The 18,498-nt window shown below is 38.8% G+C and overlaps 1 protein-coding gene across 4 annotated transcripts in view; it reads left to right on the top strand.

Annotated features, from left to right (window-relative positions):
• Prelid2 (PRELI domain containing 2) overlaps positions 1-18,498 on the top strand; it is a 73,307-nt gene that overhangs the window by 952 nt on the left and 53,857 nt on the right. For 3 of the 4 annotated variants that reach the window (XM_047554683.1, XM_047554685.1, XM_047554686.1), the window contains exons 2-5: positions 11,102-11,159; positions 13,495-13,568; positions 14,114-14,149; positions 15,101-15,261. In XM_047554683.1, coding sequence (XP_047410639.1) covers positions 11,102-11,159; positions 13,495-13,568; positions 14,114-14,149; positions 15,101-15,261 — 329 coding nt within the window. The remainder of the gene's footprint in view (positions 1-11,101; positions 11,160-13,494; positions 13,569-14,113; positions 14,150-15,100; positions 15,262-18,498) is intronic. The other variant, XM_047554684.1, reaches the window with a different exon arrangement.

Genomic DNA, 18,498 nt, shown 5'->3' with positions numbered 1-18,498 from the left:
AGATGGGGGTGTCTGTGCCTGAAGATCTTTTAAGTTCCAGTCACTTTCATATTCTTAAGCAAGATTTTCAAAAATTGGAGTTTGCCTTGGGCAGTAGCCCTGGGTAGTGAAATCTATGTGCAACCTGGAAGCAAGCTTGGGGCAATGCTGGGGGAGAGGCAGGTCATCTTTTTAAGTGATAAGGCTTGTTAACAGGTGACATAGTTGGGGGTCCGGGTTATTGAGGGTTAGAATGTTAGTTAACATGGTGTTACTTCTGAGGCCTTTTTTAGAGGGAGTATCAGCTTGTTGATATTGTTCATTAATTCCAGGATAGTGCCCAGCACTTATTAGATATTTAACAAAAATCTGATAAATAAATGAATGAGAGAATAAATTATGGATCTTGTGTAGACTTTGCCTTAGGTTAGGCATCTAGTCTTAAAAAAAATAGTCAAAAAGCCATCTACTTTTTGTTAAGACGAGCATTTTAGAACACTTGCGTTAACCAGCTTTCCATCTAAATAATGAAATACCTGGGATTAATAACTTGTAAAAAGAAAAGGTTTGTTGTGGCTCATGGTTTTGGAGGTTCCTGTTCATGATCAGTTGATCCTGTTGCTTGGGCTTGTGATAAGTCAGCACATCCTGGCAGGAGGACATGGTGGAACAAAACTATATCTGAGCCAGGGAGCAAAGAAGAGAGTGAGGAGGGGGCTGAGGTCCCATAAGGACCTTCAAGGGCATAGCCCCAATGACCTAAGGCACTTCCACAGGCCCCACCTTCCAAAACTCCACCATCTCCCGCTAGAGCTACTTTGAGAACCAAACCTAACATATGGGCCTCTGGGGAACTTTCAAGGTCCAAACTGAAGCACTGCCACCCCTTTGCAAAACTTGTCTGATTGTCATTATGAACAGGTTATCTCTGCCTCCTCAGAACTCAAGAAACACTGACCATCTGCAGGCTCAGATTCTGTTGGTGTCTCATTCCCCAATTAGACTAAGCTTTTTCTGGACAGAACTCACTCCTGCAGAAGCACGTAGCACAGTCCCACACTCAATCATAGAGTACTCAGGTAAATGTTTTTCTTTCGTTGCACAGGTGTTTTAAGATACTTCTGTGTGCCCGCTCTGCCAGGTCCTAGGAAACCAAAGGAGAACCACAGACAGGCTAGCTTCTCAGGAAGCCGATGATCTGTAGTGGGTGAGACTGCCATTAACAACGCCAGGTGATGATAACCCAAGGAAAATACATGGTGCTGTGACCCAGTATCGCAGGGGACTGACTGAAGTCCCAGAGGTGGTCTTTAGGGAGGCTTCCCTGAGGAGGTGGCACTTGTGAAATGAGGCATAGACGAGTTTCCTAGGCAAGCTATGCGCACGCGCGCATGTGTCTGTGTGTGTGTGTGTGTGTGTGTGTGTGTGTGTGTGTGCATTTTCCATATATTGTCATCTTTACTCCTCCCAGCAGCCTCAGGAAGTTGTTATAGCTGACTTCCATTTCACAGAATGGAGAAACTGAGGTTCAGGAAAGTTTAAGCAACTTTCTCAAGTTTCTGCAGCCAGCAGGCAGGATGGCCAGGATTTCCAGCACACCTGCCTCCAAATCTCATACCCCTACCTGGTATGCGCTGCTGCCTTGCACATTCTGGACTTTCTGGAGTACTAAAGGAATAAACTGTTTCAAAATCAACTTTTTTGTGTTCTTTGTCTGATCCTAGTCTCCTTTTGCACAGTCTCCTTTTAGGATCTGCTCAACTGGGTGGACCTGTTTGTTATCCTTGACGTAAAGGTACAGCTTTGATGTGTGTTGGAGTGAGAACATGGAGTGTTCTAGTTATTCACTGCTATATAACAAATCACTCCAAAATTTAGTGGCTTAAACTTATGATAGTTTTTTTTTTTCTTTTCTTTTCTTTTTGGTGCAGGGAATGGAACCCAGGGCCTTGCATGCTTGGTTAGCACTCTACCACTGAGCTACATCCCCAGTCCTGTTTATTTTGAGACAGGGTCTTGTTAAGTTGCTGAGATTGGCCTGGAACTTGTGATCCTCCTGCTTTAACCTAGTGAGTTTCTGGGATTACAAGTGTGCACCACCATGCTTGTCTCTGATAGGCTTTTAATTCTCTTGATTCTGTGGGTTTTTGTGTGCCATGTGGTATAGCCGAAGTCAATATTGTGACTGCATTCAGTTAGGATCTACTATGCTGCTTATAAGATGCTTAGCAAAGTGCCTGCGTGGTGAATAAGAACCACGGAGGACATTTGGGAAGGTACAGTTCTTCAGAGGCTGCCTGGGAAGAGCTATGTGAATATTTATGTGGTGTCAATAAATCAATTTGTGTTGAGAATGTTCAACTTATATTGTTTGAAGTCATGAACTGGAAGTGAGTAGATCTGGCTTCTGGTCATTGTCCATTCATTGTAGGGATGGGTAGCTATGGGAAACAGTTTTCACAGTGCTTTGAAAGATGAGTGGCACTTTACTTTGACCTTGTGCAAAATAGGAAAGGCATCATTTAGGGGTCTTCTGTGAGCTTCTAGAATATGGGGCTAGTGGAAAGTAAGTGGAGATGTTTATGCAAATTAGAAAAGCATCCTTCTTCCTCTGGGTGGATCCAGCCCTGTGGTCACTGGCCTGCTTGACTGGGAACCCTTGTACATTAAGCAGCATGTACAACTTGTATAAAACAGCCCTGTTTTCTCATCTGTAAAATGGTAATGCCCTCTACCCCACCTATCTCCCAGGGTTGTGAGGATCAAAAGTATAACAGTTTTACATGCATATGCTTTTTTTTATAAGTCTAAAATAGTAAGAATTGTCTTTTTGGCAAAGTATGCTTTTTCTTTCAGCATATACATATGTGTGTGTGTGTGTGTGTGTGTGTGTGTGTGTGTGTGTATTCCCCCTGCCCCACCAAAGGAAAGTATTTGGCAGAAGGGACAATCATATGAGGATCTCTGGGAAACGTTTAGTCTGATTTTGCACAATGGTATGCTTGAAGCCGCTTTAGAACTGAGGAAGTTCTATTTTAAATAGAATCTACTGATCTATGACTTTTGGTATGTTAGAACTTGCCTTCCAAGTTATAATACATTACTATTTTTAAGACCTGAAGAATGTTTGCTCTTCTTACACCTGCCTATTGGATACTACAGGCAAAATTTTAGCTACAAGATCTCAAAGATAAGCAGCACTTTGAAAACAAATAATGCAATACCCTTTGTTCATGGAACATAGTGTTTCTCAATGAACTCTTGGTGGAGGAATGCTATGAAACCCACAATGGTTTATTCATCAGATGTTAAACTACTTTCCATGAACTGGGTGTCAATACTCTTGACAGTGTGTTTTGGTTTCTTTCTTTGTATGACTCTTAGCTTTCTAGCTCTCAAAGCTTACAGCTGTTTCATTCCTTTTACTTAAAATCATTGACAAAAAGAACACATTGTATAGATGAACGTAGCAGTGTGGAAGATCAGACTGCTCTGGAAGAACGTACAGGCCTTTTGAATGGGCTTACCTTTTTTGAGGTGTAAGAAAGGAAACTTCTTATATTTCATCTGCCTGAAATTTAAAGTCATTAAAAAAGGACTTAGAGAGTTGTTGTATTGAATGGATTTTCTTGTTTCTTGTTTATACCTACAGGAGGCCAGACAGGTCAATGATTTTCTTATTAGAGAGTCCTTCAGGTGGACTGTGTACTGTAGGCAAAAGACTCACTGTAAGAGTGTAAACTACCAGGGGCAGGGATTTTTGTCATTTGCTTTACATGTATCCACACCCCAAAAGGAACAAGACAGAAACATGTCTTTACCTTGAATACTGTAGTAAAACAGACAGATTAAAATAATTTCTCTGCTTCAATACATGACCTTGGGTGTTATTTATTCTAGCTGGGAGCCTAATGTGCTGAATGAAATGGCATGAGTGTTTACCCCTAAGCTCATAAAGGGGATTTATGAATGGCTATTTCCATTTAGAGTAGAAAGATGATTGGGTAATTAATAATGTTTCCATTTCTGATCTTATCTTTTCTCTCTTGCAAATCTGACACTTACATGTGTGGAACAACTCTTCCGCAAGGGCTCCAGAAATATTTAGGGCAAGCTGCATTTTCAAAATAAATGATCTGATAAACCATAGAGCTTAACATAACATAATGGCTGTTTATCTTTTTTCACATCTGTAATGATTGTTCTTCACTTCTCTCTTCCTATCCTCAATTCTCCTGGAAGAGTAAAGACTGACTTGAAAGGGAAGAGCACAGATGGGAGGGGCAGGGACTTGACAGTTTGGAGAGCTACCAGCCATGTGAGTACAGACAAGCCCATTCATTTTTCTATGCCTCAGTTTCCTCACCTGCAAAACAAAAGTAACAGACTGTGCCCAGCTGCGTACCCTTATCATCTTAGCACCTGGCTGAGGTGGGAGCATCAGAAGTTCAAGACCAACCTGGCAATTTAGTGCCACCCTGTCTCAAAATAAAAAGGGGTAGGGATGTATCTCAGTGGTAAACACACCTGGGCTCAATCCACAGCACTGCAAACAACAACAAAACAAAATAGGAGTGATAGTAACTATCTCAAGCCCATAGTAGTGCTTTTAATGTTCTTCATAAATGATGATGATGGTAATAACTTATTAGGTTCCTTCCATGAAGCTGAAAATGAAAAACTGAGAGAAGTAGTCTGTAGAAATCTTCACTACCTTGGAGTAACAAAGGGCAGAGTAAGCATGAATAAAGGTGTACATTGAATGATAAATTATTTTAAAAATCCCATTTAAGTAATAATTTTATGTGGTTTGAAACTTATCTATAGAAACTGTGACTTGGTGTGTGACAGATTTTTAATTATCCAAGTATTAATAGTTATGCATTCACTATGTTTATTATTTGGCATTCATTCTAAGTCTGTGCATTGTTTTGACCCTGGGAGATGAGAAGATAGATAAAAACATGACCTTAATCTCAAGGAGCTCATTGTCAAGGGAGACAGAGAAATATACTCAGTTTTGTGACAAATGCTTTCTCAGGAACATATTGCAGACTTATAGTGAAAGGTCAAAGTTCATATTTAAATTTAAGCCTATGAGAGCTTTTAAAGTACCTAGAAACAGTTTGTTACCTTTTTTTAAGAAGTAAATGTTCCCCCTAGTACTTTCTTCACCAGTACAGTACTTTCCTAATGTGAGTGCAGAGGGAAGAGCTAGGGAGCTGTTATCATATCTTCTACAAATTCTGAATTGGTAAAGCATGTATTTGTGAAGTTTCAATGGTCTAGAAAAGTTGGCAACATTATGTTTTAATAATTTTTTAATTGTTTAAATGTTTTTGGATTGCAGATAGATGCTAGCAATAAACCTAAAGCTGCCCTGCAGTAGGTTGCAAGATGAAAACCAATGTCTTGATTCATTCCTTAGTTCCACAGCCAACTGTGTTCGTTAAGTACCTGCCTGGTGCTGGTGTCAGACTTTATAGGAGCTTCTTTCCTTTAATTCCTGTAACAACTCTTTGAGATAGGCATTTATTTTTGTTTTACGATGAAGAAACTAAGGCAGATCAAAGACATTTGCTCAAGACTCTCACGAATGCACTTCCAACTTGGGTCTCTTGGATGCTAAAACTCATTCTGTTTTTCAACATTGTGTGTTTTAAAAATTTTAGTTTTATTTTTAAACTTGTGTAGAAATAATTTGACAAAACATTGCAGAACCAAAGAATTTCCTTTCTAACCTTCTGCAAACCACAGCAAAAATTTTTTTTTTATTGTTTTGGTGCTAGGGATTGAACCCATCCATGGTCTTGTGCATGCTAAGCAGATGTTCTGCCACTGAGCTACACTCCCAGCTCCTAATTTTAAAACCAGGATGTTAACATTGCTATAGTGCTATTAACAAATTTAGAGACCTATCCAAATTTTTTCAGTTGTTCACTAGACTACTGTTCTAGTCTAGGATCTAGTCCAGGATCCCACATTGCATTTAATTGTCATGTCTTAGTGTCATTGGTGGTGGGTGGGCCGTACCTTAGTTTTTATTTGTCTTTCTAGATCATGTGCTTTTGAAGAGTGCCAGGCAATTATTGTGTGACTTTGTATCTTTTTTTTTTTTAACTTTACTGGGAGTGAGACCCAGGGTCTTGCACATGCTAAGAAAGTGTTCTACCACTGAGACACACCCCTAGCCTTTTGATTATAGGTTTAAAAACTTTGGGTTAGCTGGGCATGGTGTCCCTTGACTGTAATCCCAGCTCCTGAGGGGCAGAGGCAGGAAGATCGTGTTTGGGGCCAGTCTGGACAGCTTAGACCCTGTCTCAAAATAAAAAAAATTAAAAGGACTGGGGATATAATGCAATTAAGTAAAGCACCCCTTGGTTTACACATTCATTTAAAGTTGAGATAACAGAATTTTCCTCTGTATTTCAATTGTAAACTATCTTTTCAAAAAACTTCACTATGCCATTTGCTGAATATTGGGATATTTTTAAAAGAGAGAGAGTGCTATGATGTTGGCTGGCTTTTGTCTAGAATTGTAGTTTGTGCGGGGCAGGACCTTCGAAAAGCGCCTGGGGTTTACCACCATGGCTTCACCAGGGGCAGCATCGTGGTCTGCATGGCTGGGCTCCTGTCCTTTGTTCTTTCTGCTTCGTCATCAGACTGGTATGAAAGACCAATGAACAGCCACTCAACATATCTGTTGACTTACATGTTTAGTTCTTGATCGTTCAGGTTTTATTTAATCAATGACTCATTTGATCTTCATGTAAAATCAACTTTGCTTTTCTTCCAAGACAGAGTATTTCCATGGAGTTCACAAAAGGGATTTGGCACAGCTCATGGTGGTTTCTTTCTGTGGCTAAACACCAAATCTCTTTTCAGCATTTTATCCCTTTGCATGTACATGTTTGGAAACAGCCTGGGTAGCAGATTCCCTTAAAGCTTATAAAGCAAATATGTATATGCTAATATGCAGATTAAGTTTCGATCCTCATGGCCTTCACAAGACTAATCAGAGATCTGTTAGTTCACCTGCTGCCTTAAACTCCCATTTGAAAGTTGGTATATAATGACTCCTTTTGAGGTCATTGACACTTTTGGGGGATATTACAAAAGGCAGGCACTGACTTCTGAGCTTTTTGGAAAGTTGATATTTTAAGAAGTCCTTACTTTTGTGAGTAGGTTTTTTTGAATGATGAATTTTACACTCAGGAAATAAGAAAGTTAAATGCCATTTCTTCGTAAGCTCCATCCACTATTGTATTGAATATTTTTTCTATAATAAATGAACTCATTATTTTTGTCCTCTTAGTTTTTCCAGTTGCTTTGGTTTTAATGTATACTCCTCCCCCTTCATCATTTAGTTTTTGGCCTCTGACCTTTTAATAGGTAAGAAATAAATAAAAGCAGGAGGATATGGCAACCTAGGAAAATCTACATTTTGCATTTGTTAGACTGTTACATATACTATGTATGATGATTTTTGAATAGAATTATATCTTGGCAAAGGGAAAGGAGTTATCTTACTTTGTGAAGAAAATAAAAATAATAAATAAAATCAAAATTAAGTCAATTGCACCTTGAAAAATCTCTCAAATCAACCATAAAATAGCTTATACCTGGTGTATGTATGCAGCGTTGTGGGAAATTCTTATGCACAGGGCAGAATGTGATGTACTGAACCAAGTTCAAGGAAGACAAGGGCATTTGGCAGAAATCTAGGTGGTCAGACCACTTTGCTTTTAGGAGAGATTCCAGTGTGGAATGGGGAAGGGAGAGTCCCTGTGAGGCCCTGCTTGTCTGGCGGCTTCACACCATTAGGTTTGTAACAGAAAGACTTCATATCTTAATACTCGTTAAGAGGATTTTTTTGGGACTGGGGAGAGGACTAAGTGAGATCATGTACATGGCTGCCTCTAATTCAGAGCATCCTGTGTGAATACAGTAGAAATTTTGTGAATTTTTGGTTGGATCCTGAGCTGGCTGGATGAATTCCACATCACATTGTGCTTGAAAAGGTGTTCAGAATAACCTGGCCACCTGTTTATTGCCTTCCCAGGTTGATTCCTACTGGTAATCTTCCCAGAGTAGCCTTCCTTCTCTCAAACCCTTAATACTGGACTTTAGGTAAATTTTCATGAATTAAAACATGAATATTCAAGTTACCACAAGATGGCATCAGATCATTTCAAGTAATGCCAGGTAGGAGGAGCCTCAGTTCACTACTTATTCAATTAAAAAAAAAAAAGTTAGAATATGTGCCATTCATGTCATGGTGTAATGGTATTTAGCTATTGCACATAAACCCCTAATTTCTTTTACCATTCTTGTGTAGAAATTTGAGGCTCATGCCTATACAACGCCAAAAGTAGTTGCATAGGAAAATGACTTAAATCTTGTAAATGATTAGTTCCTAGAGTGAACAGTTCATGGTGGCTGTGTTCAGCTTAGATTTCCATTTTACTTTTGTTATTTACAAACGTTGTCTAATGAGCCATCCTTAAGTATTTTACAATGCCCCCTTCCATGGCTTTTCATTTGCTTATCATCCCTCAGTCTGATTTATTTTCTTCTGAGCAGAACTGATGTATTTATTATTTGTTTTCCCAATTAACATGTAAATTCTGTAAGAGGCTACATACAATTTTGTAGCCAGACACTATATCCTGAGTGCCTGGAACAGTGTCCGACATGGTATGTTCTCAAAAAAAACCAAAAAAAACCCCAAAATAAAAAAAAAACCAGATGAAGAAAAAGTAGAGCATTTTCACTATTATTTAAATCAACACCTTTGTACTACTAAGCAAGTATTAAGCTTATGTAAAAGTGCCAAGTATTTCAGTTTACAATCTTTGGGAATTTCACTGACAACTCAGTGAAGAATTTGAAAACTTTTATCACTGTACTTCTGTGGTGATCACATTTCTAAATTCTTTTATAATTTAGTAGTCTCCCAAGAACATATTCTGTATTTATAACATGATATTCAATCAGGATTTATTAGTGGGTATATAATGAGCAAACCAGAACGTGGTAGTATAGGACACAATCTTAGTTACGTTAGTGTACAAGTTATAATTTGCACACAGGCACACATGCTTTCTGGGTCTTGGGGGTCTCAGATTCTGCCCTGCTTCAAGGGCCCTGTGTTAAGTGAAGGTCTCTCGTGCTGAGTAGATTATCCAAACCCGACTCTGTGGTGGACATGTGTTTCTGAAGGGCTAAACTTCAGAAAACCAGGTGTTGTAATTTTGAGCACTTCTTTCTAGGGGTAAAATGAATGAATGAACTTTTTAAAGCAGTTTATAAAAATCATGTTTTTTGGCCTAGGAATGTAGCTCATTGGTAAAGCATATGGAAGGCTCTGGATTTGACTTCCAGTACCGCAAAACAAACAAAACAACTAACAAACCATGTTTTTCATCAATTACCAAGATTGCCATTGCCAGAATGGAGGTGTGAGTGACATTTGCCCATGTGGAAGGTCGGGTCCTGTTGAGGCGGTGGAAGAGTGAGACACTACCCCCTTCACAGACTAGTTTCCAAGTAACGGAAGGCTTGTCATTGAGGTCTGTGTTCCAGATCACCGACTCACTCAGCAAATAGTTATTGGGTGCTTATCACATGCCGGACACTGTGCTGGTCGGTAGAAAAATGGGAGTAGTTGAAACAGACACCTCATAGAACCCATGTTCTAAGCTAGGGTCTTTCTGGGGCCACAGATATCTTTAAGCATGTGTGAAAGTGACAGACCCTTCTCCCTGAAAATCAGTTGGTTGGACAGACTCTTAGAGACAGGTGTGCAGGCACAGGTGCGGGTACACACACAGTGGTGCCTGCAACTGCTGCTGAGTGGGGAGACCTAAGCTCACAATTTCCTGTTCCATTTTTCAGGATTTGGGGCACTTCAAGCTCCAGTCCTTCAAGTGACGGGCCCCTCTGCTCTCACCCCTCAGCTGTCCTATTGCTCTTACCTCTTGCCCAGAATCTTCTCGTGCCCTGGAGAAGACTTCCCACGTATTTCCTTTTTAGATTTGATCACATGAGAGGTAGGAAACCTGGGGAGGGGTAGGCCCGGGGGCTCGGCAGGCTCCAGTCAGCAGCCACCTGATTTATGACTTGGAGGGAGTCACTTCTGCTCTCTCCATCTCTCTTTTCACATCTGAGTAATGGAAACGGTGGGGCTTGAGTAACTGGTGAGGTAATTTCATGGTAGGTTAGGAGGGCTGGCTTTGGAGGCAGAGAGAGAATATCTAGGGGTAAATTACATTACCCCAATACATTACTCATGAACTCTTTCGAGCAAATTATTTATTAACCAAGACTTATTTCTCATATATGAAATGAAAAAAAAAATAACACTTACTTCATGGAATGGTTTTTGAGAATTAACTGAGATAAGGTATGTAAATTGCCAAGGACAGAAATGGTAGCTATTATCAACCTTATTACATCCAAATTCTTTCAAGAGAATTAAATCAGCAAATTAAATATTTATAGAGCACCTACTATTTCCCTGGCATTCTGTATGTCTATGATCATTATCCTGAGATGCTAATCCAGCCACCAGGCAATGGTTAGGATGGGAGTGAAGGAATTCTTTCTGTATCAGACAGGCCTGGTTTAATTTCCTTGCTCTAGCAGGGGCCAGCTGGGTGACTCTAACCAATCCAATCTTTATTCAGTATCCATTTCTGAAAAATGGGGATAACGATATATAACCCATTCATAAGAGAGCAGCTGTTGGATTTACTCAGGATCATGCAATTAAAGCATTAGACAGTGCCTGGCATGAAGAGCACTATTGATTTATGTTAGTTTGGCTCAGTATTGGTAGTATTATATTTGTTAATTAGTTTAACCTCATATCCCCACTCCCACCCCCCACATCTGCCCAGGGGTAGGTTAGAACTAAATCTTCCCTGGATTTCATACAAGTCCAGTCTTCTCACTTATTCAGTCCTGATGATGAAATTAAGATCCTTGATTTAAAATTGACCTTTACTGAGTGGTTGTTTGGCAAATATTTATGGATCCTGCAAATAGCTGTGTTTACTACTAACTAATTCACTTTGGTAAAAGATGAATTGTAATTCTTCTTTATGTGTTTTTCATTTAGTATCCAAACCCCATGGACAAAAATGTCATCTCTGTAAAAATCGTGGAGGAAAAAATAGGTAAGTTCTTTGAGTGTACCCATGTCATTGATGATTGTCAGGGATTGTCATTGCTGACTTGGGAAAGATGCATGTGTACATGTGTGTGTGTCCTATTTTGTCTTAAACAATTCTCTTGTTACTTTTAATGGTAAGACTGAGCTGCAAGCTGGGCACTGTGGTGCACACTAGTAATCACAGTGGCTAGGGAGGCTGAGGCAGGAGGATCGAGAGTTCAAAGCCAGCCTCAGCAACTGAGTGAGGTCCTAAGCAACTCAGCAAGCCTCTTTTTCTAAATAAAATACAAAAAAGGGCTGGGGATGTGGCTCACTAGTTAAGTGCCTCTGGGTTCAATCACTGGTACAAGAACGAAAAAAGATTGAGCTACATCTTATAATAGGTAACATTTTGGGGCACTTAGTATGTGCCAGGCACTCTTACTTTATTTAGTGAGTGAAGACGTTAATGTATAGAGAGGTTAAATAATTTACCCTAGGTCTCCTGGCTATATCTTTACCCTAAGTTTATATATCATTTTGTAGGTGGCAAAACACGTGTAATAATAGCATGTTATGAGATGTGACCAGAGAATGGTTACCTTATGGAGTCTTACAGGTACCCGACAATGTGTTTCAGTGCTGGTTAGAGATGGGGTGGACCAATGATGGCTCATGATGCCTGTTTTTGAGAGTTTTGTTGGAATATAGCTACACCCATTTGTTTACCATGGCTGCTTCCTTTCTGTAATGGCAGAGCTGAGTATTTTTGAGAGAGGCCTTAATGCCCACAAAACAAATTATTTACCATGTAACTCTTCAGAAAATGTTTTCTAACTCCTGAGCTAGAGCTTAGGCATCTCTCCTGTTCTTTGTCGTCCCCGTCCTCAGTGGAAGGGTTGTCACTGTTGTTTGAACTTGAGGAATGAGCAGCGTGGGAAGCCGTGACAGTGTACATCGTCAGCACACAAACGTTGGAGACCCCCAGACCGCTGTCTAACGTGCTCTGCAGGCTTTTTTAGAAGTCATGAGGTGCTCCTCTTGGTTACATGACTCTGAGCTCCCTCTGTGCTTGATAGATGTAAAACTATCTTTTGCTTGTGAGGGTATTTTCTGCACTTCTATAACGATATAAATATATTTAAAAAACTTCTTCTTATGTACCTGCGTTCAGTGTGGGAGGAAGTTGTTATCTGGCATCAGACACATCTGACTCCCAGGCCTGATTTGTTACTACCTTCGTGGCTTAACTTTTGGGAGACTCAGTTTCTTCATCTGAGCATCCAGCTTAGAAAATAATCTGGTTTTTAGATTGTTGTGAAGGTCAACATTGAAAAAACAATGTTCATATTCTAAAGCGGCATGGGAGTGTTGATTATAATGTCTGTCATTGTCAAGGGCATCTTCACCTCTGGGAGTGGCTCGTCCTTTTGAAGTGTGAGGATGAGATGGCCAGAGGGAGTGCCGACAGGCAGATGGTTTTACAATAATTCTGGGCAGTCAGATGTTTGCAGCTGGGGTCAGGATTTTAACGTAGCTGAGTCCTAGTAATTCTCAGAGTAAATAACAGCACTTCAAAGTTTGTCTCTTTCTTTGCCTCTGTCTCTTGTTGGTTTAACTCATATTTAGTGTGTTTTTTACATACCTAGCACTATTCTGGAAACTTTTCTACAAAACCATGGTTCTGCTCACAGGGGATCAATTCCTCTATGAACAAAGAATATGACTTATATAAATCAGTGCTTCAGAGTGTGGTACAGAAGCTGACAGAACCAGATTCTCCATCTTTCTTTCTTTTTTTTTTTGAACCCAAGGGCTTCTAACCACTGAGCCACATCTCCAGCCCCTTTTAATTTTGAGATAGGGCCTCACTGAGTTGCTGAGGCTGGCTTTGAACTGGGGATCTTCCTGTCTTAGGCTTCTAAATCACTGGGATTATAGGCGTGTGCCACCCTGTGCAGTTTAGATTCTCCATCTTAATGGGAAACGTTCTCTTTATTGGAATTGAGCAGGAGGCTCATGGGCCCTGGTCACTGACATTGATAATCCAGAGTAACACACAGTTTGTGATTCTTTTATCCTTGACTTTGGCATATGAGTTGTTTAAAGTTTTACTCTCAGTCCCTGATCATAGATAAGGAATATCTGTGATTTGGCCCAGAAGAGTGGTGAAGGAAACTGAGTTTTGAGTTAAACATTTTCTCCAGGAATTCTACATGTAGAAAATTGAGGTTGACTTTAAAAGATTTAAGTCAAGAATATTTTTTCTTACTTAATTAAAAAAAATTTTTTTTGTAGTTGTAGATGAACAGAATGCCTTTATTTATTGTTTTTTACTCTTAAGAAATTTTCTTTTCTAGATGAATCAACAGGAATTATCTATAGAAAGAGGATTGCAATCTGCCAGAATGTGATTCCAGAAATTTTAAGAAAGGTAAATTCTTTACAAAATTTAGTCACAGTAAATGTAACACTAAGTAGCTTTTAACGGTTGTGGAGGGAGACACCATTTTCTGATGAGGTAGAGCGCTGGAACTTCCTACTCCTACTTCATTGCTCTTTGGAGGAGGAAAGCCCTTTCCTATCCACCCCACTTTTGGCAGATGCCGCTGTAGATTACTCTGTCCCTGTCTCTGTTTTTGTCTATCTCTTCTGTGAAGGGCTCTTAATGGATGTAGAAATGTTCTACTAATATTGTAAAGACATTCTTGGCATTTTTCATGAAGTGATATTGTTTTCAGTCTGTCCATGGTTAGAAATGACTCAGGTAAAAATGATTAGAAGGGGAAAGTTTGTAAATATTTAGTCTGATAGTAAGGAAGTTAATAGCGTCAGTTTCCTAATTCACTGTCAGAGATAAGTAATTTCTGATAGTATAATGTTCTTAGTGCCCTGTGTAAATCTTTTTGTGTATTTCTGTGAAATAATATTGTTGATCATGAAATCTTCATGATAGCAAATTGTTTTCTCTCTTTGAAGTCCTTAAGCACTTTGGTGATTCTTTGTTGGAAAAAGGTGAGTGGAAAATTTTAATCGCTTGGCTTCAACCATAGAGGGACTTGTGACAAGAGTCTTTTTTGCAATTATTAGGAAGTAAGAGGAAAGCATTATGATCCACATGTTTAAAAATGCCTCAGATGGTTGTTTCAACCTGCAAGAGATTCTGTGTGTGATTTAGAACTTAACTCGGCTCCTGCTGATTAGCTTGCAAATTAAATTGCTGCGCTGTATGTAGGGAAAACGGCAGCTTCCATCACTTCCCTATCGTGGATTAAAAGACTGTCACATCCTTAGTGGAAAGAAAGCTAATATGTCAATGAAAATGAACTTTCTTTTATTTTCCAGATGGTAAAATGTGTTACACTGCAGCAGCAAATTATTACTGGCTTTTTCCACAGAGTGCATACCCTGCCTTTGCCCTATACACTCACTTTGAATCTATTATTTAGAAAGGCATTCAACTTTCTTGTATCTCAATTCTTAAATAATTTAAGGATACCTCTGACTTGTACAATTCTGCCTTTGTAGTTTTCCATGTCTTTCCACCTAGGAAAACATACAGTTCTAAGTATTGGACAGAGTTTAAAATGAAGAAAATATTTTACCTGATAGCACCCTGCATGTGAGCCTATAAGTGGACCAGATTAGAATCCATCAATTTAAGGAGGCCATAACCAGCCCTAGAGGAGACACGAAGGAGGCTGATAATTTGCTTAGTGTTTAGCAGTTAGGGAAATTAGGCCAGGCACTGTACAGCCTACATAAATCCTGGACCATTTGCATGTCCTCGCCAGCTCTCGGTAAGGTCGCAGTGTGTTTGATTGCCAAAAGCTCAGCATCGGTGAGCCATTGTCCGTGTGTCAGGGGCTCTTGGCCTCTTTATTACCCAAGACTGAAAGCAGCTCTCAATTCCCTACATCACTTACTCTTCTTAAATTGAGAAAGCCATCCTTCCTCTGTTGGCAGGTGAGCATTTTAAAGGTCCCTAGTATCCAGTTAGAAGAGGAATCGTGGCTCAATCCTCAGGGAAGAAACATGGCTATACGGAGTCACTGCCTTACGTGGACACAGTATGCATCCATGAAGGAAGAGTCTGTCTTTCGGGAAAGCGTGGAAAATCCAAATTGGTAAGGTCACCTCTGCACGTGTGTGTCTGTGTGTGTATTTTGGGTACAGGAATGCACATATGAGTACATACATTAAAAAACTATGATTCTGTACTTCTGACCTTGCTGCTTGCTTACAACTCCATAAATCCCACATAATTAGTTTTTTGATCATGTAAGAAATAATTGGGTAAAAGTTTCTTTGGAGGAAAGAAGATAGAGCTTAACTCTTCTGATCATCTCTTCTACTTCTGGTGTCTTGTCAGCCTCTCCAGAGGCAGTATTTTTAGTTTGTAGAATATTCTTCCAGACCTTTAGCAGATGCCTTAGGGCACTTATATAATATATTCATAAAGGTCAAATATATGGTTTTATATATTATTTTTACATACATGATTTTGTATTCTGTAAATTATTTTACAACTTTTTTTTACTAAATGGAATGTTTGAGCTTTATCCATTTGAGACATATATGTATGTATATATCCAACTTTTTCTTTTGCATAGGATTCAATCCTATGACTACTCTACATTTTATTTAGTTACTTTCCTTTTGATAGACTTTCAGATGGTGGCTAGTTTCTCTCTGTTACAAACAAGAATACAATACCTGTGAAGTATATGTTCCTTATATGTGATCCCTTATGCTATATGTGAGCATTGCTCTAAGTAGAATTTTTAAATGTCAGGTTTGTTGAGATATTATTTACATACAGTAAAATTTACTCATAGTTTACAGTTCTATGAGTCTTGACAAACATACATAGTTTTGCTACTCCTACAATTAAGCTATTGCACATTTAATATATATTTAAAAATTATATATTACAAGACAGTTCAACAGGAGAAAGAATATTCTCTTTGACATATGGTTCTGGGACAACTGAATATCTACTTATGGAAGAATGAAGTTGGACTCCTACCTCATACCAAATATAAAAATTAACTTAAAATGGGGACTGGGGTTGAGGCTCAGGGATAGAGCACTTGCCTAGCATGTGTGAGGCACTGGGTTTGATTCTCAGCACTACATATACATAAATGATAAAATAAAGGTCCATCAACATCTTAAAAAAAGGTTAAAAAATTAACTTAAAATGGACCAAAGGATCTAAATAATGAAAAATTTAAAGCTGTAATACACTTAGAAGAAAACAGGTGTAAATTTTTGTGATCTTAGGCAGTTTTTTTATGACGATAGGAGACTAAGCATCACAAGAAAACATAAAATTGACTTTATTGAAATTAAAAACTTTTAAGTTTCAAGTGGACACTGTCAAGAAAGTAAAAAGTCAATCAGGAGCATGGGAGAAAATATTGCAAACCATATATATGATAAGAGTCTAGAATCCAGAATATGTAGAAGATTAGTATAATTCAATAATAAAGGGACAGTCCAATTAAAAAATTGGCAAGATATTTGTGTAGACATTTCTTTAAGAACATACAGAATAGCCAATAACCACACAAAATCTGTGGGGATTATTGGGAAAATGCAAATAATAAACCCCAGTGAGATACATTTCACACTTACTAGGATAGCTTTAATTGAAAAGACATACAATAGCTTGGCATGGTGACACATGCCTGTAATCCCAGCAACTTGAGAAGCTGAGGCAGGAGAATTGTGAGGTCAAAGCCAGCCTCAGCAACTTAGTGAGGGCTTAAGCAACTTAGCAAGTCCCTCTCTCAAAATTTTAAAAAAAGTATATATATATATATATATATATATATATATATATATATATATACTATATATGTGTGTGTGTGTGTGTGTGTGTGTATATATATATATATATATATGGCTGGGGATGTGGCTTAGTGGTTAAGTGCCCCTGGGTTCAATCTCTAGTACCAAAAAAAAAAAAAAAAAAAAAAAGCAAAAAACCAAAAATCACACAATAACAAGTATTGGGATGGATGTTGAGAAACTGAAACCTTTATACATTACTGGCAGGATGTAAAATCATGCAACCACTGTGGTTTTAATGCCCCAAAAAGTTAAACATAGAGTTATCATTTGACCCAGAAATTTTACCCTTAGATATATATTCTAGAGAAATGAAAACATGTCCATGCAAAAACCAAACATTTATAGTGGCATTATTCATAGTATCCAAAATATGGACACAGGCCAAATGTCTAGCAGCTGATGAATATTTAATGAGATATGATATACCCATAAAATGAAATACTATTCAGCCATAAAAAGGAATGGAGTGCTTATTTATGTTATGACCTGGAAAAACCTTAAAAATATTATGCTAAGTGAAAGAAGCCAGTTAAAAAGTCCACATATCATGTGGAACATCCATGTATTTGAAATGTCCAGAAAGTAAATCCATAGAGTTAGAAAGTAGACTAGTGATTGCCACGGGCTAGTGAGATCGAACAGGGAGTAACTGCTAATGAGTATGGAATTTTTTGAGGGAATTTATAAAAATGTTCTGAGATTAGTGTGGATGATTACCCAACTCTCTAAATATATTAAATTCCACTAATTTGTACATCTTTAAAAAGTGAATCTTAGCCAGGTGTGGTGAGGCACACCTGTAATCCCAGTGGCTGGGAAGGCTGAGGCATGAGGATTGTGAGTTCAAATCCAGCTTCAGCAACTTAGTGAGACCCTAAGCAACTTAGTGAGTCCCTGTCTCTAAATAAAATATAAAAAGGGTTGGAGATGTGACTCAGTCATTGAGCACCCCTGGATTCAATGCCCAGGACCAAAAAAAAAAAAAAGGTGAATCTTATGGTATGTGAATTATATCTCAATTTGAGAACAAATTATAAGGCTGGTTCTCAGGATATGAGTGTTTGGGTGTCTGTGATAAGAATTCCATAGACTGGGTGACGTGAACAATGCATGTTAATTCCTCACAGTTCTGGAGCCTGGGAGGTCTAAGATGTAGGCACCTACAGATCCAGGTCTGGTGAGTGCTCACTTCCTGTTTTGTAGATCACTATCTTCTGTCATCTCCACATGTGGTAGAGAAAACGAGCTCTGATCTCTTTCTCTTCTCATAAAGATACTAATCCCATGATTGGGACTTCTCCCTTATCACTTCCTATAGATTTAATTATCTCCCAAAGGCTCCATCTCCCAGTACCATCACGTGGTGGGTTAAGGTTTCAAAAAGAATTCTGGGGGAGGTGGGAGAACAGACCTGTAGTCCATAATGTACAGATTGGGTCTCATTGTCCTCCCATGTATTATTAAGACACTAATTTGCACTCATTAATAGCACATGAGAATTTTCA

This window comes from Sciurus carolinensis, chromosome 6 (genome assembly GCF_902686445.1).
Source record: "Sciurus carolinensis chromosome 6, mSciCar1.2, whole genome shotgun sequence".
Classification (NCBI taxonomy): Eukaryota; Metazoa; Chordata; class Mammalia; order Rodentia; family Sciuridae; genus Sciurus; species Sciurus carolinensis.
Note: the sequence above shows the minus strand (reverse complement) of the source record. Positions and strands in the feature narration are given on the sequence as shown.